At 39.6% G+C, this 20,425-nt stretch overlaps 1 protein-coding gene across 1 annotated transcript in view; it reads right to left on the bottom strand.

The window, feature by feature from the left end:
* Positions 1-20,425, bottom strand: part of tspan4a (tetraspanin 4a) — a 190,377-nt gene that overhangs the window by 13,927 nt on the left and 156,025 nt on the right. The window contains exons 4-5 of the mRNA XM_063005192.1: positions 10,032-10,133; positions 2,402-2,533 (exon numbers count right to left, since the gene is read on the bottom strand). Coding sequence (XP_062861262.1) covers positions 2,402-2,533; positions 10,032-10,133 — 234 coding nt within the window. The remainder of the gene's footprint in view (positions 1-2,401; positions 2,534-10,031; positions 10,134-20,425) is intronic.

The following is a 20,425-nucleotide window of genomic DNA, read 5'->3' as shown; positions in this document are numbered from 1 at the left end:
GCAACATTGTCCATGACTGTGTTTGATATAACCTTGTGAACTGAAAAATCTTGTGTAATGAGTAACTACTGTTTCTGTCATGAATGTAACCAAAGTGTAAAACATGATGTTAAAATCCTAATAAACAAACAAACCCAATTTGACACATTTAAATGTAGCAACCATGTTAAAGGAATTTGATGCATTAGAAAATGTACATGTATTTTTTTTTTTCTATTTATTTATGCATTTTCTCCCTTTCCTCCTTTCACAGTCCCTTGACCCCTTCTTTTTAGCCCCTGCCTTGGTGGATTTGCACACGAGGCTCTTCCGCTTTTGTGTTTAAAGACCCTCTTATTAGTCTTATTAGTCCGGTCTATTCCCACCCAACCGGGGAGTTTAGAATATCAGCACTGGTGTGCTAGAAGAATATCCCGCTGCGTCGCTTGGGCGCCTGTAAATGTATTTTTAATTGCAGGTTTCATCTTTATGATGACCCCTAGCTCAGCTTATTTACTGCCATTTGTGCAGGCACAGCAGATTATAACTAGTGACCGATTTTTGGCATTTTTTAGATAATCGGCATCGGCCGATATATGTGCGCACAAGGCCGATATTTAAACATTGCCTCCGTCAGCTCAGTGACTGTATACAGTCATTGGTCTGGCTGTTGTTAGAGCGCCCCGTGTGTCCATTTTGCCACTCTCCAGGCAGACATCAGTGAATGCACAAGAACGAGAATTTTTAGTGAGATTGGGACCATTTATGAGAAGAAAAGGAACAGGCTCACTGGAGAAAATGCAGAGAAACTTTGTTTCCTGCATTACAACTTGCTGCTTTTAGACTGGGACTACTAAAAAAAGAGAGGCTGAGAAAACATTCAGTGAGGATATTGCCATTTTATTTCAAGACTGGAAACTGTTTCCTACAATTTGCTGCTCTTGACTTGGACAGGGTTTACATCCTTTTTTCCCACCAAATATTTCACTTTAACTTTAACTTCATTATTTTTTATTCACAAATATTTTTGTTAATATTTTATTTATATTTTGATTACTTATCTAAATGCTCAAACACAATGCACACACAGTTTGGTGCTTAAATAATGGCTCCTTAAAAGAAGTTCTTCTATGTGCAACTGTCTTCACTAAGCATGTTTGTTCATTCTTAAAAACAAAAAGATACTGCTATCTGCTTGTGTATGTTAAGTGCACTGAAACCTTTGAAATAATTTGTATTTTATTTAAAGTTTTTATTTTTTTTATTTAATTTTTTGAATGGCCAAAAGAGCAAACAAGAATATACAGTGATAAATAAATGTTATTATTATTATTATTATTATTATTATTGTATTTTTTAGTTGGCCATTAAAAAACCCATATCGGTCGATCACTAATTATAACATACGTCAACATACTCCAAATGTGTAGGGCTTTGCCTATGAGTAGATGAGTAGAGTATGACCTGATTTTGTCCCTGAAGTTCATTCAGTTTGTTTACAATCCCATTTTATTTACATGCATCATGCAACTAAAAGCAGAACACATCTCCAAATTTCAAGAACGGTATAGCTGTAATGTTATATCTTGGCAGAAAATGGACCCTAATGCTCTCCAATAACTGTTTAAAGCTATTTAAATTAGTGTTGCCATAATTTTGATTTTATTATGTTTTTATAATATTTTTTGATTTATTTTTAAGTGTGCATGGTTAAAGTAGGTATATGTGCTAAAAGTATAGTAAATAACACTATACTTAAAAACAAAATTAGTTGGTTAATCCCCCCGTCCCCGACATATACAGAACATGGTAACACTGTTAAATGTTTAAGTCATACTAATGGTCATAAATATGACATGCCTATACTATAATGCTTTACCACAATGAGGAGTTTCAATCAGATTATTTGACATACCAAAGAGAAATGCATGCATTCATTATGAGTCTGGAGCCTACCCAGAAACAAGGGCAAAAGACAGGAATGCAAAGTAGCCCCTGTCCCGGATTTAACCTTCCAGCCAGTGTTTCCGGGTAGGTTATTTTCCTGCATGGCTTCTGCGTGACAATCTATTGAAAATAAATGAATCTTTTATGCTTTCATTAGACACCAGGCTAATTGCTATATTTTGGTCTCTGTAATCAAGCTGTTTTTGTAGGCACTATAAACCTATGGTTTTCTTACCACCGACTGTGCCGCAAGCTGTAATTAGCAAAACTACATGAATCAGTTTGTGTGTGCGCTTACAGTTTACAGTGTAGAACAGAGACATGAGTCCAGTGAAGTTAATAAAAGCTGTAGTGGCGTAGTGGACACAGATGTCAGATGTGATAGCTTTTAACAATACCTCGTGAGACAGAGTCAAAAAATCAAGGCAAGATTGTTCACCTCTAAAGTGTGTGTGTTTGTGTGTGCTTTACTCACAGCAGTCCACCAGGTCCCTGGGTTCTCCAGGCCACAGTTGTCACTATATTCCAGACAGCAGGAGTCAGGAACCCGGGTGGCGTTGTAAACCTCAAACCAGTCTGTGTGATTAGTCACTCCACAGCAGCGAAACTGCAAGAGGGACAGAGAGAGAGTCTGAGTGTGTTTACAGTACATGCACAGTAATCTGAACATGAATGGATATGATATGGTATAACTAAGGCCCTACCTAATTCACGATCGTGAAAATCGAGTCACGGACTGTAAAATGTTTCCTGTGTAATATGCAATTTGCTGTGATATTCAAAATTTAAGGTTTGTGTTTATGGATTTAAATATGAGGTGATCCTAGCAATCATGCGGTAATGAAGTTAGTGTAACAGACTTTTCTGTGGTGAAGTGTGCTGGCAATGTTTGATGTATGCGTTTACGTATTGAGTGCATTTTGTCCCTTTGGGGATTCCATAATTAATGGAAAAGTGTGCTGTTGTACTCTGTCCTGTGTTTGAAAAGAACAAACCAGTAAAGTATTATGCTCCCGATAGTCTATGTACAGTTTATTTCTTACTTTATAAACTCAGCAAACTCTAAACTCTATGGTTATAAAAACATATAAAATGCCTAACACCTTTTTTCCTCACCAATAGAGCCCTTTAATGGACTGTCGAACTGTCCAGGGCGTTTCCTCCCTTTACCTCATGAACTGTACCCACCACAACCCTGAATTTGTTAAAATGGTGGTACAGAAGATAAAGAAAAAAATCTGTTTTAGTCTTAAAGTAGGGGAGACAAGTTCAACTTGTCCAACAAGTTCAAGGTCAGTTGTCAACATACTTGTGACCGTTTAGTGTATAACGTATTTCATTTAAAGTGAACAGACCTTCACTGGAAAGTAAACATCACTACAGGAAATCACTCTTTCCATCTAGGACATTTAATTACTGTCAGACTCATGTAATCTCTGAGGATTTGCATAATCGGATTACTTAAATACAACCCTCATAATTAGAGAAAATCTTATTTATTGCAGTAGTCTGATTACTCTCGATGCACTTAATAAAATACAGGTACAGGGAGCGGGCGTGAAGTGGTGACGGGTGCTATATCAGATAGTCTGCTGAAACAGTTCATTTATTATCAATCTGAGGTCATGTCGGGCAGGAGACATGAACGAAGCCACCCTTTCGTTATTCCACTTCAATTCCAGTGTTTCCCGGAACCCATCAGCACTGGAACATCTCATTACCTACAGGTGAACGACAACATATTTCAGACCCTAAAAATCCCATCCATGATTCATGCGTTGCAATCAGCTGCACTTACACAGATGTACTCATCTCCAGCTTATCTTTTATTCTGCGCCAGCTCTTGACGTACACTATTTCCTGTCCTATATACGTGTTACTGAGAAAATCCTGTCCTAATAAAGGATATAAGGACTGCACTGGCATGTAATTAGATGTCCAGTAAGCCAGTGGTCAGGCATTCACATTTTATGTGTTTATGCATTTTTATAGTTAGTGATGTTAATCAAATTTAAATAATCAATTTACTAAATGGCCCATTAATATTATTTTTACAATGGTATTATATAATAACAAAAATAAAGTTTACACTACTTTGAATTGTATACTATTTTATTGACTACTAATGTGTCTACATTATTGTTTGAGAAATATTTATAGGTTTTATCCATGTTTACTTTTATGGACAGGTAGTAAGTTGTGATGAGAGTGGCCTCATTGGTACAGTAGGATATGTCTAAAAGTCATCGTAACCGAGAAAGCAATAATAATTTTTAGCAATAATTAATTTTCATCAACCACTTTATTCTAGTCAGAGTTGCAACGGGTCCGGTTTCACAGGGAAACACTGAGCGCAGGCCAGGTACACCCTGGACAGGATGCCAGTCCATTACAGGACTTCAGCCACCTGACCTCAGATTTAGCCAGTCGTGTCAGAGATTCAAACCCAGATCTCAGAGGTGGTGGGCTGGTGTAATAGACCGCTGCATAACGTGCTTACTATTTTTTTTTATCTAAATGTACCAGAGTACCTGGAAAAAACCCATGCTGACAGAAGGAAAGCATGCTAAGTCAAAAGTAGGATAAATGCTTCTGAGTGCTACCAGTTTACCAGCTTCAGGTATTTTTGCAATTTGTATTCAAATTTTCACCACCTACGATTATTTTACACTGAAACCTCTTTAAAAAAATATGTGTGACGGGTCATTAGGCTGAACAAGTGTTACACTGTAATCTGAACACACAGTCTGTCATCATCTGCTCCAGCTTTAAATATGATCAGAGTTCATATTCTGATACAACCATGAACCATGAAGATTCAAAAGCACAATCTACAGATTTACAGAAACGAGCAGTGTTTCTCTGCCTTACTAGAAATATATGGGGGGCTTGGTGGGTAGCACTGTTGTTTTACAGCAAGAAGGTCCTGGGCTTGATTCACATGGTGGAGCGCTCAGGGTCCTTTCTGTGTGGACTTTGCATGTTCTACTCTTGTCTGTGGAAATATGTTGTCGTTCACCAAAGATTACATAAACCTTAAGACTTTTGATTCAGACAGACAAAAAAAAGAAGACAATTAATAATGCATTGATATAGCAATTAAAAAACTTTCAGAAATTCACCTTTCAATGTGTTAATGCAGGATTTAAATTTGTCATTTTGACCCATGAATAGATGTCTGTGACCTATTAGCACAACTGCTCTTCTTTGCTGACCCCTGAAAGGACATGCCTTCATGTCGATACACAGCTCAGGACTATAATTTCCCAGTGTATAAACTTTTGTCTTCATGTAGGTCCTGATTTGGTTCCCAACGCTCATTTTAGGAGGGCACTCTGGTGCACAGTGGTCTATTACGCTAGCCCACCGCATATTGGCCAGCTAAGCGCCTACACAGACATGATTGGCCAAAGCCCTATGATGGATTGCCGCCCTACTCGGGGTATTCTTGCCTTGCGCCCAGTGTTTTCCTGTGAAACTGGACCTGTCTCAACTCTGTACAGGAAAAAGTGGTTGATGAAAATGAGAGAGCAATAAGAAGCTCATTTTAGTACATTCAGCGGCACTTTAAATGTTCTGCAAAGTAAATGTTCAACCTACAGGTTTGTAAAAATGGCAAAGCTAAAGAGCTTACTTCACCCTAATGGCAAAACATGTTCAGTCTGTCTACATTCACTTTGCAAACGACAGGTTTCTGGTGTGGCTGGTCGTTTTGGGCGAATGTATGAGCTTCATCACTTTTTACATCAATCACTTTTAGTGCTGAGTTGGCATTTGGCCATTTCTAGCTATTGCCTCAGCGCTATAATTGCACTTTTAACCACAGATGTCAGAGACCAAGTGCCAAATGTAATGTGGCACACAGAAAATGTCAGGCCTTTTTTCAACCTCATGTGGAATTTAAACAAAGCCCAAAAGACTGACAGATCGAGCATAGCTTGATAATTAAGGGTACTCATATAATGGTTTCTCTGTCTGCACTGTTAATAAGGCTGGGGATCTACTGCTGTCGGGTAGTCTGCCAAATTCTCCCTGCGTTCAAGCATATAAAAGATTAGATCATACCAATCCAATCTTTTTCTGTTATCAGAGTCACCGGAGTCCAGTCTGAGGGCAAAAAATTACTTTAAAAATAAAAGTTTAATTTCCTGACACATTTCGTTGGATATTACCTATCCAGGACCATGCACATCTGCAGGGACTATTATTGTGCTAGGACTTAGTAATAACATCTGTCTCAGGTGAGGCAATCAAATGGACAGCAAAGACAGATAGCCAGAGATATTAGATAATTTAGATGTTTCTCATATGCATCTCCAGTAATTACTTATTATTGGATTGTGATGATAATAATAAAAATAATAAGAATACATTTGTTCTATATAATTCTTTAACACCAATATGGCTTACAATTATTTTACCATAAAATCATAGTTCTGTTTGTCAGCATGGTGTTACTCTGTGCTTTTCTTTAAAGGCAGAGTTTATATGGTGGCAATGCCTTGACTCTATATGGAATCAATAAGGCAACTTGGTCTGTGGAACATCTGGAAGCTTTTTTTTCCTCTAGTTTCTTTTTTATGGCACCTGTTGCCACATCGGAAAGCAGTAAACAAATTAGTTTTTCACTCAAGTTAGAGTAAAGTACTTTTTTTTTTACATTAACCTGGACATTACAAAACACAATCTCAATCGTAAAAAGGACCATGAACCAAACCAGATTCATCATGTTGACTCATGGAAACATCCTGGGTTTGATCCCCAGCGGGGCGGTCTGGGTTCTTTCTGTGTGGAGTTAGCATGTTCTCCCCGTGTCTGCGTGGGTTTATTCCGGGTGCTCCGGTATAAAGACGTGCATGTGAGGTAAATTAGAGATACTAAATTGTCCATGACTGCGTTCGATATAACCTTGTAAACTGATGAATCTTGTGTAATGAGTAACTACCGTTTCCTGTCATGAATGTAACCAAAGTGTAAAACATGACGTTAAAATCCTAATAAATAAACATACAGACTCATGGAAACACACATAAAAAATAAGGAAAGAGAATGAGAAAATGAAAATTGCACACACCTAACAAAAATACCCAAATGTGACTACGGTTAACTTTTTAGGATATGATACTAAGTTGGTTTATGTTTATCCATAATACAGCACTGATCCAGCAAAAGCAAACAGGCATTTACAGGAATAAAAAAAGCCACTCACTCACATGGCTCTAACAAAAGAAATCACAAAACACAACTGCCTCAACCTGGCGACTGTAAAAGCCTCTAATCCTCTGGGAATGCTTTTAAAGTGCTTGTGTGGGAATTTGTGCTCATTCAGTCAAAAGAGAATTTGTGAGGTCAGGCACTGATGTTGAGAAAAGAAAGTCTGGCTTGCAATCGATGTTTCAATTTAATATCCCAGCTTTGTACAGACTGGAGTCTGGATCACTGGAGTTCCTTCACACCAACTCATCAAACCATGTCTTTATAGACTTCACATTGGGTAGCACTGTCGCCACACGGCAAGAAGGTCCTGGGTTTGATTCCCAGGTGGAGCAGTCCGGGTCCTTTCTGTGTGGAGTTGGAGTGTGCATGTTCTTCCTGTGTCTGCATGGGTTTGCTCTGGTCTCCTCCCACATCCCAAAGACATGCAAGTGAGGTGAATTGGAGATACAAAATTGTCCTTGACTGTGTTTGACATTAAAGACTTAAACTGATGAATCTTGTGTAACCAGTAATTACCAGTCCTGTAAAACACGACCTCACTTTGTACACACAGTCATGGTGGAGCAGAAAAGGGCCTCCCCAAATTGTGTGTTGGATGCGTGTAATATATTTGATCTGATTAATTGTGTACACCTGCAATGTTTTAGAAAGGAAGTCCACATATTTTTGGCCATATAGTTTATGTACACTTACATTTTCAGCATTTAGCAGATGCTTTTATCCAAAGCGACTTACACGATGAGCAATTGAAGGTTAAGGGCCTTGCTCAGGGACCCAGCAGTGGCAACTTGGTGGTGGCGGGGCTTGAACTGGCCACCTTCTGTTTACTAGTCCAGTACCTTAACCACTGAGCTATCACTGCCCTGAGCTATTTACATTCATATTATATATGAAATATATGAAACATATTATAACATTCATATTATATATGACAGGGCAGTTGTAGCCTAGTGGTTTAGATACTGGACTAGTAGGGATGTCCCGATCCGATCTCAAAGATCGGGATCAGGGCCGATCAAGGCATTTTTTAATTGATCGGAATCGGCTTTACTAATGCCGATCGTAATCCCGATCTTTTGTTCTACGTCAGCATGTCCGCTGTGTGGAAATAGTTTCAAGTGGAAAGTAAAACAAGTTCAATGTGAGCGTTTCACGAGGCGGAAGGAGCAGAGCTGCGTTCATTACTGTAGAATTTTAGTATTTATGTGGTGTGTGAGTCAAGGATCACTCCGGTTTACAAAACAACCTAGTGATGCACTCGTTTAATAAAGAAATAAAAACACTATTTCAGAATAGTCGGGAGCAGAACACTTTATTAACTTCTCCTGTTACGTACCGAATAGCGGAGAGCTAGAGTGAATTGCGCTATTTCATGTTCTATGGAAGGCCTAAAGGGTCAAAACACACTCACTTAGTGTACAAACGTCCCTTGTCACAATACAAGCACTTTAAGAACTGGCTTTCCTTCATAACAAAAGAGCCTTTCCATTTTACTGTAATGCTTTTAAGTAACTTTTTTCTTATATTCAAGTTAGGCTGCTACACAGATTTCTGTTCATTTTTAGTGTATCACTGCATTAAACAGATTTTTTTTCTTCTTCGAATGTAAAGTTTAAAGTAAAACTGTAATTATCTCACTTATTTTGATTGATTTTGTAAAAATACAAAAACATTAAGCCAATACCTCGGATGCAGCATTTTTTCCCTTCAGCACTGCAGAGCTTTTTAGTTGTTAAACATATACATTGAATTAATTTGAATAACTTATGTACTTGAAGTGTGCACTGTGTGAACAGTATTATCCAGTTCTTATCTAGACAATATCTAGAAAATACAAGTATCGGTTTGAGTTTCGGATCGGGATCAAAATTAATAATCAGGATTGGTATCGGAAACAAAAAAACGTGATCGGGACATCCCTATGGACTAGTAAGCAAAAGGTCGCTGGTTCAAGCCCCACCACTGCCAGGTTGCCACTGTTGGGCCCTTGAGCAAGGCCCTTAACCCTCAATTGCTTAGACTGTATACTGTAAGTCGCTTTGGATAAAAGCGTCTGCTAAATGCCAAAAATGTAAATATGTGCATTTTATTTTTATCAACTGCTTTATCCTGGTAGAGGTAGTTCAGTGGTAATTGGGAAGTTGCTTGTCCAAACCCTTAACCCTCACTTGCTTGAACTGTTGGGTCACAATTTTGCTTTTTTGTCTGCTAAGTGCCATAAATGTACTAAATGTATCCATCCATTGCAGCGCTTTATCCATTCCCCTCAGATAATAGCCAATTGTGTCTATGTGGACACCCAGCCAGCCAGTAGCACCACTTAGATCCAGACCTGGAACTGTGGTGGTAGGTTAGCGTAATTAGCTGCATAGGGCGGCAGGTCATTTATCAAAATTAATGTTTGTGAACCACAAGGATCACTTTTTTATTTTTTGTCACGATCACTTCAATGTATTTCCTGCACCTCATGATGCGTTACTCTCACCACCTGGACCCTAAGCCCCAGCCTGGACCCTTGTTGGATACTTGTTTGTAAACTGTAGCGATTTATGCTTCCTCAAGTTGCCACAGCCTTCATCATTCTTGAGTTTCCTGTAGTTGCCATGGAAACTTACAAGCTCTTGTTGGTCTCTACCTGTGCTCTGATTTTCCCTCGTCTTTCTTTGAGAGCTTTTGGGCTGTAACTTGCCGGGTGACTGAGCTGGTTGAGCTATGCCCAATCGATTTCTTTTTTTTCTTCTTTTTTTCTTTTGTTATTTCCTTTGCTTTCCTGGCTGTGTTTGGGCCATCTTCAGTCTGCTGTTTTCTAAGTTCCTTAGTTTTTTTTTTTTCTATAGTTAACTCAACATGCACTTTTGCAAAAGTTCTATGAAAGTTTAGATTCTTACGTCAGTCTGGACGATGCTCCAGGCATTGGTCAGACCAATATTTCCCTCAGTGCCAAAGAGCTGCAGGCCTTTCTTTAGATCACTTTGTGCATACTGGTCAATCTGTGAATAAACAGAATGTTAGCAATGTGAAATAGTATTATCTGAAGAGAAAACAGAGGTAAATCAATATGAAAACACCGTGATTCTGTTGACATTCATAGAAATGATACCTAAAAATAATTTTGAATAGAGTTTTTGAATAAATCAGACCAACCTCGTCTCATAATTGAAAATGTGGAATTGCTCATGCATGCCACTGTGCATAAAAGCTTTTGGTTAATGTGTTCCTTCCAAAACTTTCTTCATTGTTTAAAAAACCATCGCAAAGCACATTTTCCGATTGACACTTTCCATCAACCTCTGCTGGGTATAGCTGGTGGACACAAAATATCAACAATATTTCACTTATTTTATAGTAATTTTAGATATCATGAAAAATCAATTCAATGCAAACATTGTTACACCAGGAGATAAAGCCATGTAAGCGTGCTGTGGTTTCAGCTCAAGGCTAAGAACTTGTTTGTTAATCTTTTGTTTGTTTGTCTGTGTGACATGCCTGTGTGACAGGGCTGCCATTTCTGAGTTGAGACTGCTGAGGTCATCTGTACTATTCTCGAATCATGTCCATAGGTGGCATGGCAGCGTTCTGTTTTTGTTTTTCTTTATTTATTGATTGATTAATTGCCACTACCACAGTGATGGATTCCCATTTGGTTCTTTCATGAGACTTTGGGCTGTAACCTGCTGGTGAACTGAGTAGCTGGCAAAGCTGCATCTTAGAGCTCATTTTTTCGTTTCTCTCTTTGGTGTGTGACTTAGTATTCTTCTGTGTTTGCTGGCGATCATGTGAAATACAGTGTTTCTGTTCCACTAATCAGTCACCTGCCCTTTTTTTTTTTTAATTTTTTTTTTTTTTTTTTTATTACTCCCGAGTACCACTTTGGGCGGCAGTGTGGATAAGGTTAAGGTGGAAAGTATAGATACATTTTAATAAGCAGATAAGAAATCGTTCAGTCAAAGTAATGGTGTGCACGGGCTGATGGAGGTAAGGCAATACAGGAAGATGAAGATAGAATGATTAATCAGCCACTATAAGACCCAAGTGATGTCTGTCTTCCATAACTGATCACTATGGTCTTATAATCCTTCTCTCTCTCTCTCTCTCTCTCTCTCTCTCTCTCTCTCTCTCTCTTTCTCTCTCTTTCTCTCTCTCTCTCTCCATCGCTCGCCCTCTCTTCACTGCTGCTATAAAAGCCTCCAGTCTTCTCGGAAGGCTTTCTACTTGATTTTGAAACATGACTTGAGGGATTCACTGCCATTAACTGTAGCTACAAGAGCATTTGTGCGCTCAGGCAGTAAGGGGTAATATTGTTTGACTCTCAGTCAGCATGACAATTTAATTTATATTTTCACTAAGCATGTTACATCATGGGGATAACCAATGCCAGACGCCAAACTATGCAATGACGAGTATTAAACTTAGAATTAATTAATAAACCATGCAAAGTTATGAATCAGATTTACAATGATTTGGATCTGGACCCCAAAAGGAGGAAAGAAAAAAAAAGAAAGAAAAAACTACCTGAAATACATAAAGAATTCTGTCTGGGGTCTCTGAGACCCCAGAGCATCTTAAACAGCTCACAGAAGAAGTAAGTCATGAAGTATCATGCTATAAAAGACTAAAGATATTCTAACTTTATAGAAACTGCAAATAAACAATATTTTATACTGAAATTGTTTTCCCCCTTAAATTATACACTTCTGTTTGGGGTCTCGGAGACCTCAGCTAGAATACACGATTAAAGGTAACATATTTTCTTATTATTTTACCCTTTACAAAATCTCCCGCCTCTCTCTCTCTGGTTAATGTGGTTAATTATTTTGGGTGCTTCCAAGGAGAGCACGTCGCTGTACACACCTGTTTCAACACGTGCACAGCCCTCTTCTTTTCGCCCCTGCTTTCTGCACAGGTGTCTCCTCCGCCAATCAGGGTCCTTACACAGTGTATGAAGAACACACACATAGTCCGGCCCCCACCCTGCAGATACGGTGGCCAATTAGTATCTGCTGCAGGCACTGCCAATTATGCCCGCCAGATGGCGCCCAGCCGACCGGTGGCAACACAGAGTTTCGAACCGAGGAGTTCAGAAACTCGGTGCTGGTGTGCTAGCGGAATATCCCGCTGCACCACCTGGGCGCCCGTGCTTCAGAGCGAAACCCATCTATGACAGGTGGGGTGAGGTTTAGTTCAATGGTGCAGTGGGAAGAAGTTTGGGGAATAAACTGGTGTATTACTAGGTATGTTAACCCTGTTTTGTTTTCCATTTGTGTGCTTAATTTTGTCTGTAAGATTTGTGATGCATGTGGCTGAAAAAGGCCAAATGTCTTCCCAGAATCCCAGAGTCCTCCTTGCTGATTTGAACAAATCTTTTACACTATGTAAATAAAACAGTATTTCTATCACGGCAATGGAAAATACTTAGTACACATATCTCGTTTGTACATTTGTTTAATTATCTACCAGAGGGGGCTGCACAGTGGGTAGCACTGTCGCCTCACAGCAAGAAGGTCCTGGGTTCGATTCCAAAGTGGAACAATCCGGGTCCTTTCTGTGTGGAGTTTGCATGTTCTCCCCGTGTTTGTGTGGGTTTCCTCTGGGAGCTCCGGTCTTCACCCACAGTCAGAAGGCATGCAAGTGCGGTGAATTGGAGATACAAAATTGTCCATGACTGTTTCACATTAAACTTGAACTGATAAATCTTGTATAACCAGTAACTACCTGTCCTGTCATGAATGTAACCAAAGTGTGTAAAACATGACGTTAAACTCCTAATAAATAAATAAATATCTACCATAGAGATGAACTTTAAGTATACAATTATAAAGTGTAGCCTATCTGTGTACACTTTATTTATCAATTGAAAGAGACACCTACGATAGTGCGTAATGTTTGGTGGGATTTTTAAGTAGTGGTTAAACTTACTGGCCCGTTTATTAGGAAGGCAGAGGTTCAATCATTTTTTCTCTTAATTTTGTAAATTATATAAATGATCTTTTATTTATTAAACTTATTTGGTTGCTTGGCGGTTACAGCAGTCACACACTTAAGAGGCATTACACGGTTAAACCATAGGTAATAAAAATGTAGGTCAGGACTGACCATGCACCAAACAAAGTGGACTATCTTCTATAGACTTTACTTTGTGTATGGGTGCATTGTTTAGCTAAATTAGCATAGGGACGTCCCTAAACTGTGGATCCAAATTTACAATCACACATTTTTCTGTCAATTTATGCAATGCAACTTAAGTGGAACTGAATGGTCCTTTAATAGATCAGATCAATAATGGTAAGCTTTACACCACTTTTGTCGGTGCTTAGCATTGCACACGGTGATCTTAGGATCATGTGCATCTGAACATTAAATGGAAGTGGTTTGCACATTTGCTTTGCAATTGAGTAAAAATGAAAGTCATTAAAGCTTCATGTAGATTTCATTAAAATCTTACACGTAATAAAATAACAGTACAAAAACGTAGATAAAATTGATACAGAATTGTAAAACGTAATATTTTTGCAGTATTTTCAGGTCTCTAAAGAATTCCACAACTGGATTTCGGACCTATTTCAGCCAGTATAATTTTTAATACCATATTTTTATGACTGCCAGATGGTTTATTATAATGCAGATTAGAGGAAAAGGCCTGCGCTGAAGCTCTACAGTCTACCTCACTGACAGTTTGCAAAAACCTTAAAAGCTTTTTCTCCACAGGGCAATTTCATTTAGCAATTTTACATTTCCCAGAAGGTTTTATAGAAATATCTGTAAAGATTTTCTGACATTGTGCTCTCCTAGCTACTCATTACACCATGATGAAACACACACACAACAGTGTTTCTTAATTTACCCAGAAGGCAGCCATGCTCTTGCATAACTTTACAAACAGTAAACTCAAATCATGGTGGAGCCTCACGACATTAGTTACTACAAATTTTTCCTTTTTCCTTTAAAAAGTCAACAAAATGTAAAAAAGGAGCTTTTTATTTACAAAAAAGCATAGACATCATTGTAATGTTCAGGTAAATGTCAGTGGATCTAAAAATTACCAATGCTTAAATCCATTCACACAAATTGTCCTTTGTACTTGTTCTCATGAATACACTAATGAGCCAACAAATTACAAACCTGCCTAATATGCTGTCAAAACAGCCATTACCCCCTAAGATAGGGAGTCCTGTGGTATCTAGTAGCAGGGCAATACCAGCAGGGGCGGCACGGTGGCTAAGTGGGTAGCACTGTCATTTACAGCAAGGTTCCTGGGTTCGATTCCCAGGTGGGGTGTTCCAGGTCTTTTCTGTGTGGAGTTTGCATGTTCTCCCCGTGTCCACGTGGGTTTCCTCTGGGTGCTCCGGTTTCCTCCCACAGTCCAAAGACATGCAAGTGAGGTGAATTGGAGATACTAAATTGTCCATGACTGTGTTCGATGTAACCTTGTGAACTGATGAAACTTGTCTAATGAATAACTACTGTTCCTGTCATGAATGTAACCAAAGTGTAAAACATGACGTTAAAATCCTAATAAACAAACAAACAAATAAACAGTACCAGCAGATCCTTCAATTTTAATATGATTGAAGGTGGATCAATCTGCGGTGCTTCTTGCTACCACGTGTTTCCTACATAAATGGTAGACACATTGCCTGTCTATCCACGTGATCTTGGATACCAGTCAAGCTTCTGTCATTGTTCCAATGTTAAGTCCCAATACCTGTCCATTGTAGATGCCTTTGACTGTGGACTAAAGTTAGCTTATTATCTATAGCTGGTTTGATAAAAATATTGATAGATAGAATATAAAGGTGTTCATAAACTTTTGGTCACTTGTTATTACTTCGACCGCTGTGTTCAACAGAATTACACATTCCAACCATAGTTAACCACAGTACCTGTGTAAACAGGTTTTATGTCCCCACCAACCCCAGTACCTTAACCATTTGGCTCTAAGCTATCCTCATAGTTTTCTTTATGGCCTACCATTTGAGTTTAACCAAGTTTAGACATACAGTGTATCACAAAAGTGAGTACACCCCTCACATTTCTGCAAATATTTTATTATATCTTTTCATGGGACAACACTATAGACATGAAACTTGGATATAACTTAGAGTAGTCAGTGTACAACTTGTATAGCAGTGTAGATTTACTGTCTTCTGAAAATAACTCAACACACAGCCATTAATGTCTAAATGGCTGGCAACATAAGTGAGTACACCCCACAGTGAACATGTCCAAATTGTGCCCAAAGTGTCAATATTTTGTGTGACCACCATTATTATCCAGCACTGCCTTAACCCTCCTGGGCATGGAATTCACCAGAGCTGCACAGGTTGCTACTGGAATCCTCTTCCACTCCTCCATGATGACATCACGGAGCTGGTGGATGTTAGACACCTTGAACTCCTCCACCTTCCACTTGAGGATGCGCCACAGGTGCTCAATTGGGTTTAGTCCATCACCTTTACCTTCAGCTTCCTCAGCAAGGCAGTTGTCATCTTGGAGGTTGTGTTTGGGGTCGTTATCCTGTTGGAAAACTGCCATGAGGCCCAGTTTTCGAAGGGAGGGGATCATGCTCTGTTTCAGAATGTCACAGTTCATGTTGGAATTCATGTTTCCCTCAATGAACTGCAGCTCCCCAGTGCCAGCAACACTCATGCAGCCCAAGACCATGATGCTACCACCACCATGCTTGACTGTAGGCAAGATACAGTTGTCTTGGTACTTCTCACCAGGGCGCCGCCACACATGCTGGACACCATCTGAGCCAAACAAGTTTATCTTGGTCTCGTCAGACCACAGGGCATTCCAGTAATCCATGTTCTTGGACTGCTTGTCTTCAGCAAACTGTTTGCGGGCTTTCTTGTGCGTCAGCTTCCTTCTGGGATGACGACCATGCAGACCGAGTTGATGCAGTGTGCGGCGTATGGTCTGAGCACTGACAGGCTGACCTCCCACGTCTTCAACCTCTGCAGCAATGCTGGCAGCACTCATGTGTCTATTTTTTAAAGCCAACCTCTGGATATGACGCCGAACACGTGGACTCAACTTCTTTGGTCGACCCTGGCGAAGCCTGTTCCGAGTGGAACCTGTCCTGGAAAACCACTGTATGACCTTGGCCACCATGCTGTAGCTCAGTTTCAGGGTGTTAGCAATCTTCTTATAGCCCAGGCCATCTTTGTGGAGAGCAACAATTCTATTTCTCACATCCTCAGAGAGTTCTTTGCCATGAGGTGCCATGTTGAATATCCAGTGGCCAGTATGAGAGAATTGTACCCAAAACACAAATTTAACAGCCCTGCTCCCCATTTACACCTGGGACCTTGACACATGACACCAGGGAGGGACAACGACACATTTGGGCACAATTTGGACATGTTCACTGTGGGGTGTACTCACTTATGTTGCCAGCTATTTAGACATTAATGGCTGTGTGTTGAGTTATTTTCAGAAGACAGTAAATCTACACTGCTATACAAGCTGTACACTGACTACTCTAAATTATATCCAAGTTTCATGTCTATAGTGTTGTCCCATGAAAAGATATAATAAAATATTTGCAGAAACGTGAGGGGTGTACTCACTTTTGTGATACACTGTAGGCTCACATTTCTCACGTACTACACCAACTATAAATACTAGCCCGTTTCATAGAATAAACTGGAAGTCTTACTCTGTCTGTTTGTCTGTGTGTGGTAATATTTCCCAGTGCGCACTTAAAATTTTCAGGACTGCTTTTCTCACATTCAGCAAATGACACTGGAGTAGAAGATCTGAGCAGCACGATTTTCCTTTAAAAAAGAACTTGATGTTCTAACAAATATAAATCATGTTCTGAATATAAATGCTAAAAGATAATAGATAAAATGTTCGAGTGCAAATTGCACCTGGTTTGATAATAGTTACAGTAGGTTTGGAAGACATTTGTGCAACAAGCAGCAATTTTGTTGAATGAAAACGAAGCTTTCTAAAATTCTCAGGGACCAAATGCCTAAACACTTGAACAGAAAAAGGTTCCAAAGCCACAGCAAACACCTTAAACATGACTGTCAGAACAAGTGGTTTAATAATCCTCATGTAAAAGGTTAACAAAACCACAACCAGCCAACAGACAGGTACACCACGCAAGATCTTACAAAGTACTTTACCTTCAGACTAATGTTGAAAAAGGTAACGAAGAAGTCAGCTCGGAAAGTATTGCACAATGGTGTTGAAATAGCAGTACTGCACAGACACCATCTTTGCTTTTATGCCAAATGCAGAAATTCTTCTGCTAAAAAAGGAGCATGGGATCTGCATTTAGAATCAGCAAAAGAGCTTTTAGGCAAATGAGAACAATATCTGTTTTGCCAAGAATGTAGCTCAGAATGTTTGAAGAAACAAGGACTTAATGTACGATTTTAAAAACACCACAAACACAGTAAAGGAAGTAAATTGTGGACTAGCAACAATGGGTGCATCTAGGAGCAACAACAGCATTATTTGGTGGCAGTGGTAAAATAGTGTGTAGGGCTTTGGGTTATCAATCGGAAGATTGTCGGTTCGAATCCAGGCTCTGCTATGCAGCCACTGTCGGGTCCTTGAGCAAGGCCCTGAACTCTGTCTGCTCCAGGGGTGCCGTACAATGACCCCAGCTTTCAAACTAGCTAGGATCTGTTGAAAAAGTATTTCAATGTACTGTACTTGTGTATATGACAAATAAAGGGATTCTTCTTTTCTCTATTGAGCGGTAGACCATGCATATCCAGCGAACACGACAGCCTGATTGATAAATCTAGGTTGGCAGATGCTAGAACCCACCAGAATAAATATACCAACAGTAAAGTTTGATGTATAATGGTGTGGGTCTGGGCTGGGTTTTATGCTTCCATCTTTGTGGAAACAGTTTAGGGAAGGCCTTTTTTTGTCCAAGCCTGATTGTGCCCTTGTGTACAAAGGAAGAACCATAGACATAGTTTGACAGGTTGAGTCATGTACTCGACCCCAATAAAAATTTTTTGGAGTAGGTGAAATGATTGCTTATCATGTGTTTTTGTCATCAGTGTTTGACCTTACAGGACACTCATGGAGGACTCATCATCAGACCCTGCTGAGTCTGGTTTCTCTCAAGGTTTCTTACTGTAATTTTAAGGGAGTTCTTCCTTGCCAGTGTCGCCCTTGACTTGCTCAAAGGGGTTTTGGTGTGTCTGTCCTGGATTCTGTGAAGTTGCTTTAAATAAATGTCTATTGTATAAAGCAGTGGTCCCAACCTTTTTTGCACCACAGACTGGTTTCATATAAGTTAATTACACGGACCGGCAGGGGCGGCGGGATTTAAAGTAGAATAACTGTACTACTCATAAATGAGCTGTTTTCGCTACAGGGAGATGCTGCTCCCACCTAGGGGTGATTGGAGACAATGGGTGTGTTCGAAAACCTAGGGAGCTGCCTTGCTGTCTTACTGTCTACATAGGCAGCTGACTTAGTAGAGAGGATTCTAATAAGTCAGTGACTTAAAAGGCAGGTTATTCGAACGCACTACTTAGATAGCGATAACATCGGGTTTAGCATTTCGCGTTTAGCATTTAGCATCTCACCATTAAAACCAATAAACTGAGGTAGCACAGCACGCTAACGTCAATAACATCTCCCTTCATGTACCGATAACGGTTAAATTTCCTGACAAGCCCGAACTTGCAAATAAAAACACTCGGTACAAGTTTATACAAGTTAAAAATCAGTAATATTTTATTTACGTTTGAAAATAACTCCATTCGTTTCTCCGCCCCATCAGCCATGAATGCTGGGATTGTTTTGATCACTAAGGCAGCGTCGGAACTCACTCGTTCTTGAGCCAAAATAACATTGAAATAATAAGATGCCTCAGAAGTGTGGATTTTAAGGCATCTAGGATTTCGAACAGCCTCCTTCTCGGGAGCGCGCACAGGATGACGTAAAATGCTGCCTATGTAGAGAGCACACTAGCTTTTCGAACACACCCAATAACTGCTGTAAAAAGTAGGTTTTCATTGCTGATGTAGCGATCTCTAATTATTTATTCTTTCTGTGCGACCTGGTAATAAATGACCCACCCGCGGCCCGGTGATTGAGGACTACTGGTATAAAGCACTACACACTGTATAATCTTAAGCAAAGCATTCTAAAGGGTGTGGCACGGTGGCTCAGTGGGAAGCACTGTCGCCTCACAGCAAGAAGGTCCTGGGTTTGATTCCCAGGTAGAACAGTCCAGGTTCTACCTGTGTGTGTGGGGGGGTTTACTCCAGGAGCTTTGGTTTCTTCCCACAGTCCAAAGACATGCAAGTGAGGTGAATACGAAATTGTCCATGACTGTTTGACATTAAATACTTGAACTGATGAACCTTGTGTAACCAGTTACCTGTCCTGTCATGAATGTAACCAATGTGTGTAAAACATGACGTTAAAATCATAATAAATAAATTAAAAAAAATTATGTAGCATTCTAAAGGTGTTTGGGGTTGTGAAAGAGTAGTGGGTTCATTTTTATATTAATGTCCAGGGTGTCCAGCAAGCTTAATGTCGGGTGTCTACATACTTTTGGCCATATAGTGTTCAAGGACTTAGAAGTGTATGTAAGCTTTTGACTGCATCTGTACTCACTGCTGCCATGTAAACATACAACAACTTAAACTTTGTGTACCACAAGCATTAGTATATCACAAGAGAAAATAGTTTGTTAAGGATGAAATCTTGTACTTATTTATGTATTATGTAGTAATTTATGTATTTATTTTGTAGAGAACTGTAAGATCAATGATGTGCTGCACTCAAGCCAGCTTTAGCTTGTTAGCTTAGCATCTAGCTAAACATTAGGATCACCATACCATCAAACAGACTTCCATCATTAATTATTCAACAGTAGAGAGACGCAAAGCAACGCAAAACCAGCGTAAAAACAAATAAAAGCCTTTTCTCAAAGGAACCTTCTTCCTCTCAGAGCATCACAAACGCACACCCAGCTCGCTTAGTGCTTAAGAACCTCTGCTGTGCGGCATCTGCGTCCACATAAAATAAGCATGCAGCGAGGGTTACTGTCTTCTATCTGGTGCCTCCTGTCAGCTGAGCTCCCGTTATGCCATCCTAATCACAGAGCTGTGCATGACACAGCTTCATTTTTCAAGCCCGACGTGCCATCGTAAGCCATCAGACACTTCTTTTTTAATCTCAGTGATGAGTTTATAATCTCCAGCGTGTGCGAACAGATGCAACATGAAGCCACAACGAAGGCATCCAGTGCTCAGCTGTAAAGAAGAAAGTATTGGCGAACTATCAAAAA

Source organism: Trichomycterus rosablanca, chromosome 11 (genome assembly GCF_030014385.1).
Source record: "Trichomycterus rosablanca isolate fTriRos1 chromosome 11, fTriRos1.hap1, whole genome shotgun sequence".
NCBI lineage: Eukaryota > Metazoa > Chordata > Actinopteri > Siluriformes > Trichomycteridae > Trichomycterus > Trichomycterus rosablanca.
Note: the sequence above shows the minus strand (reverse complement) of the source record. Positions and strands in the feature narration are given on the sequence as shown.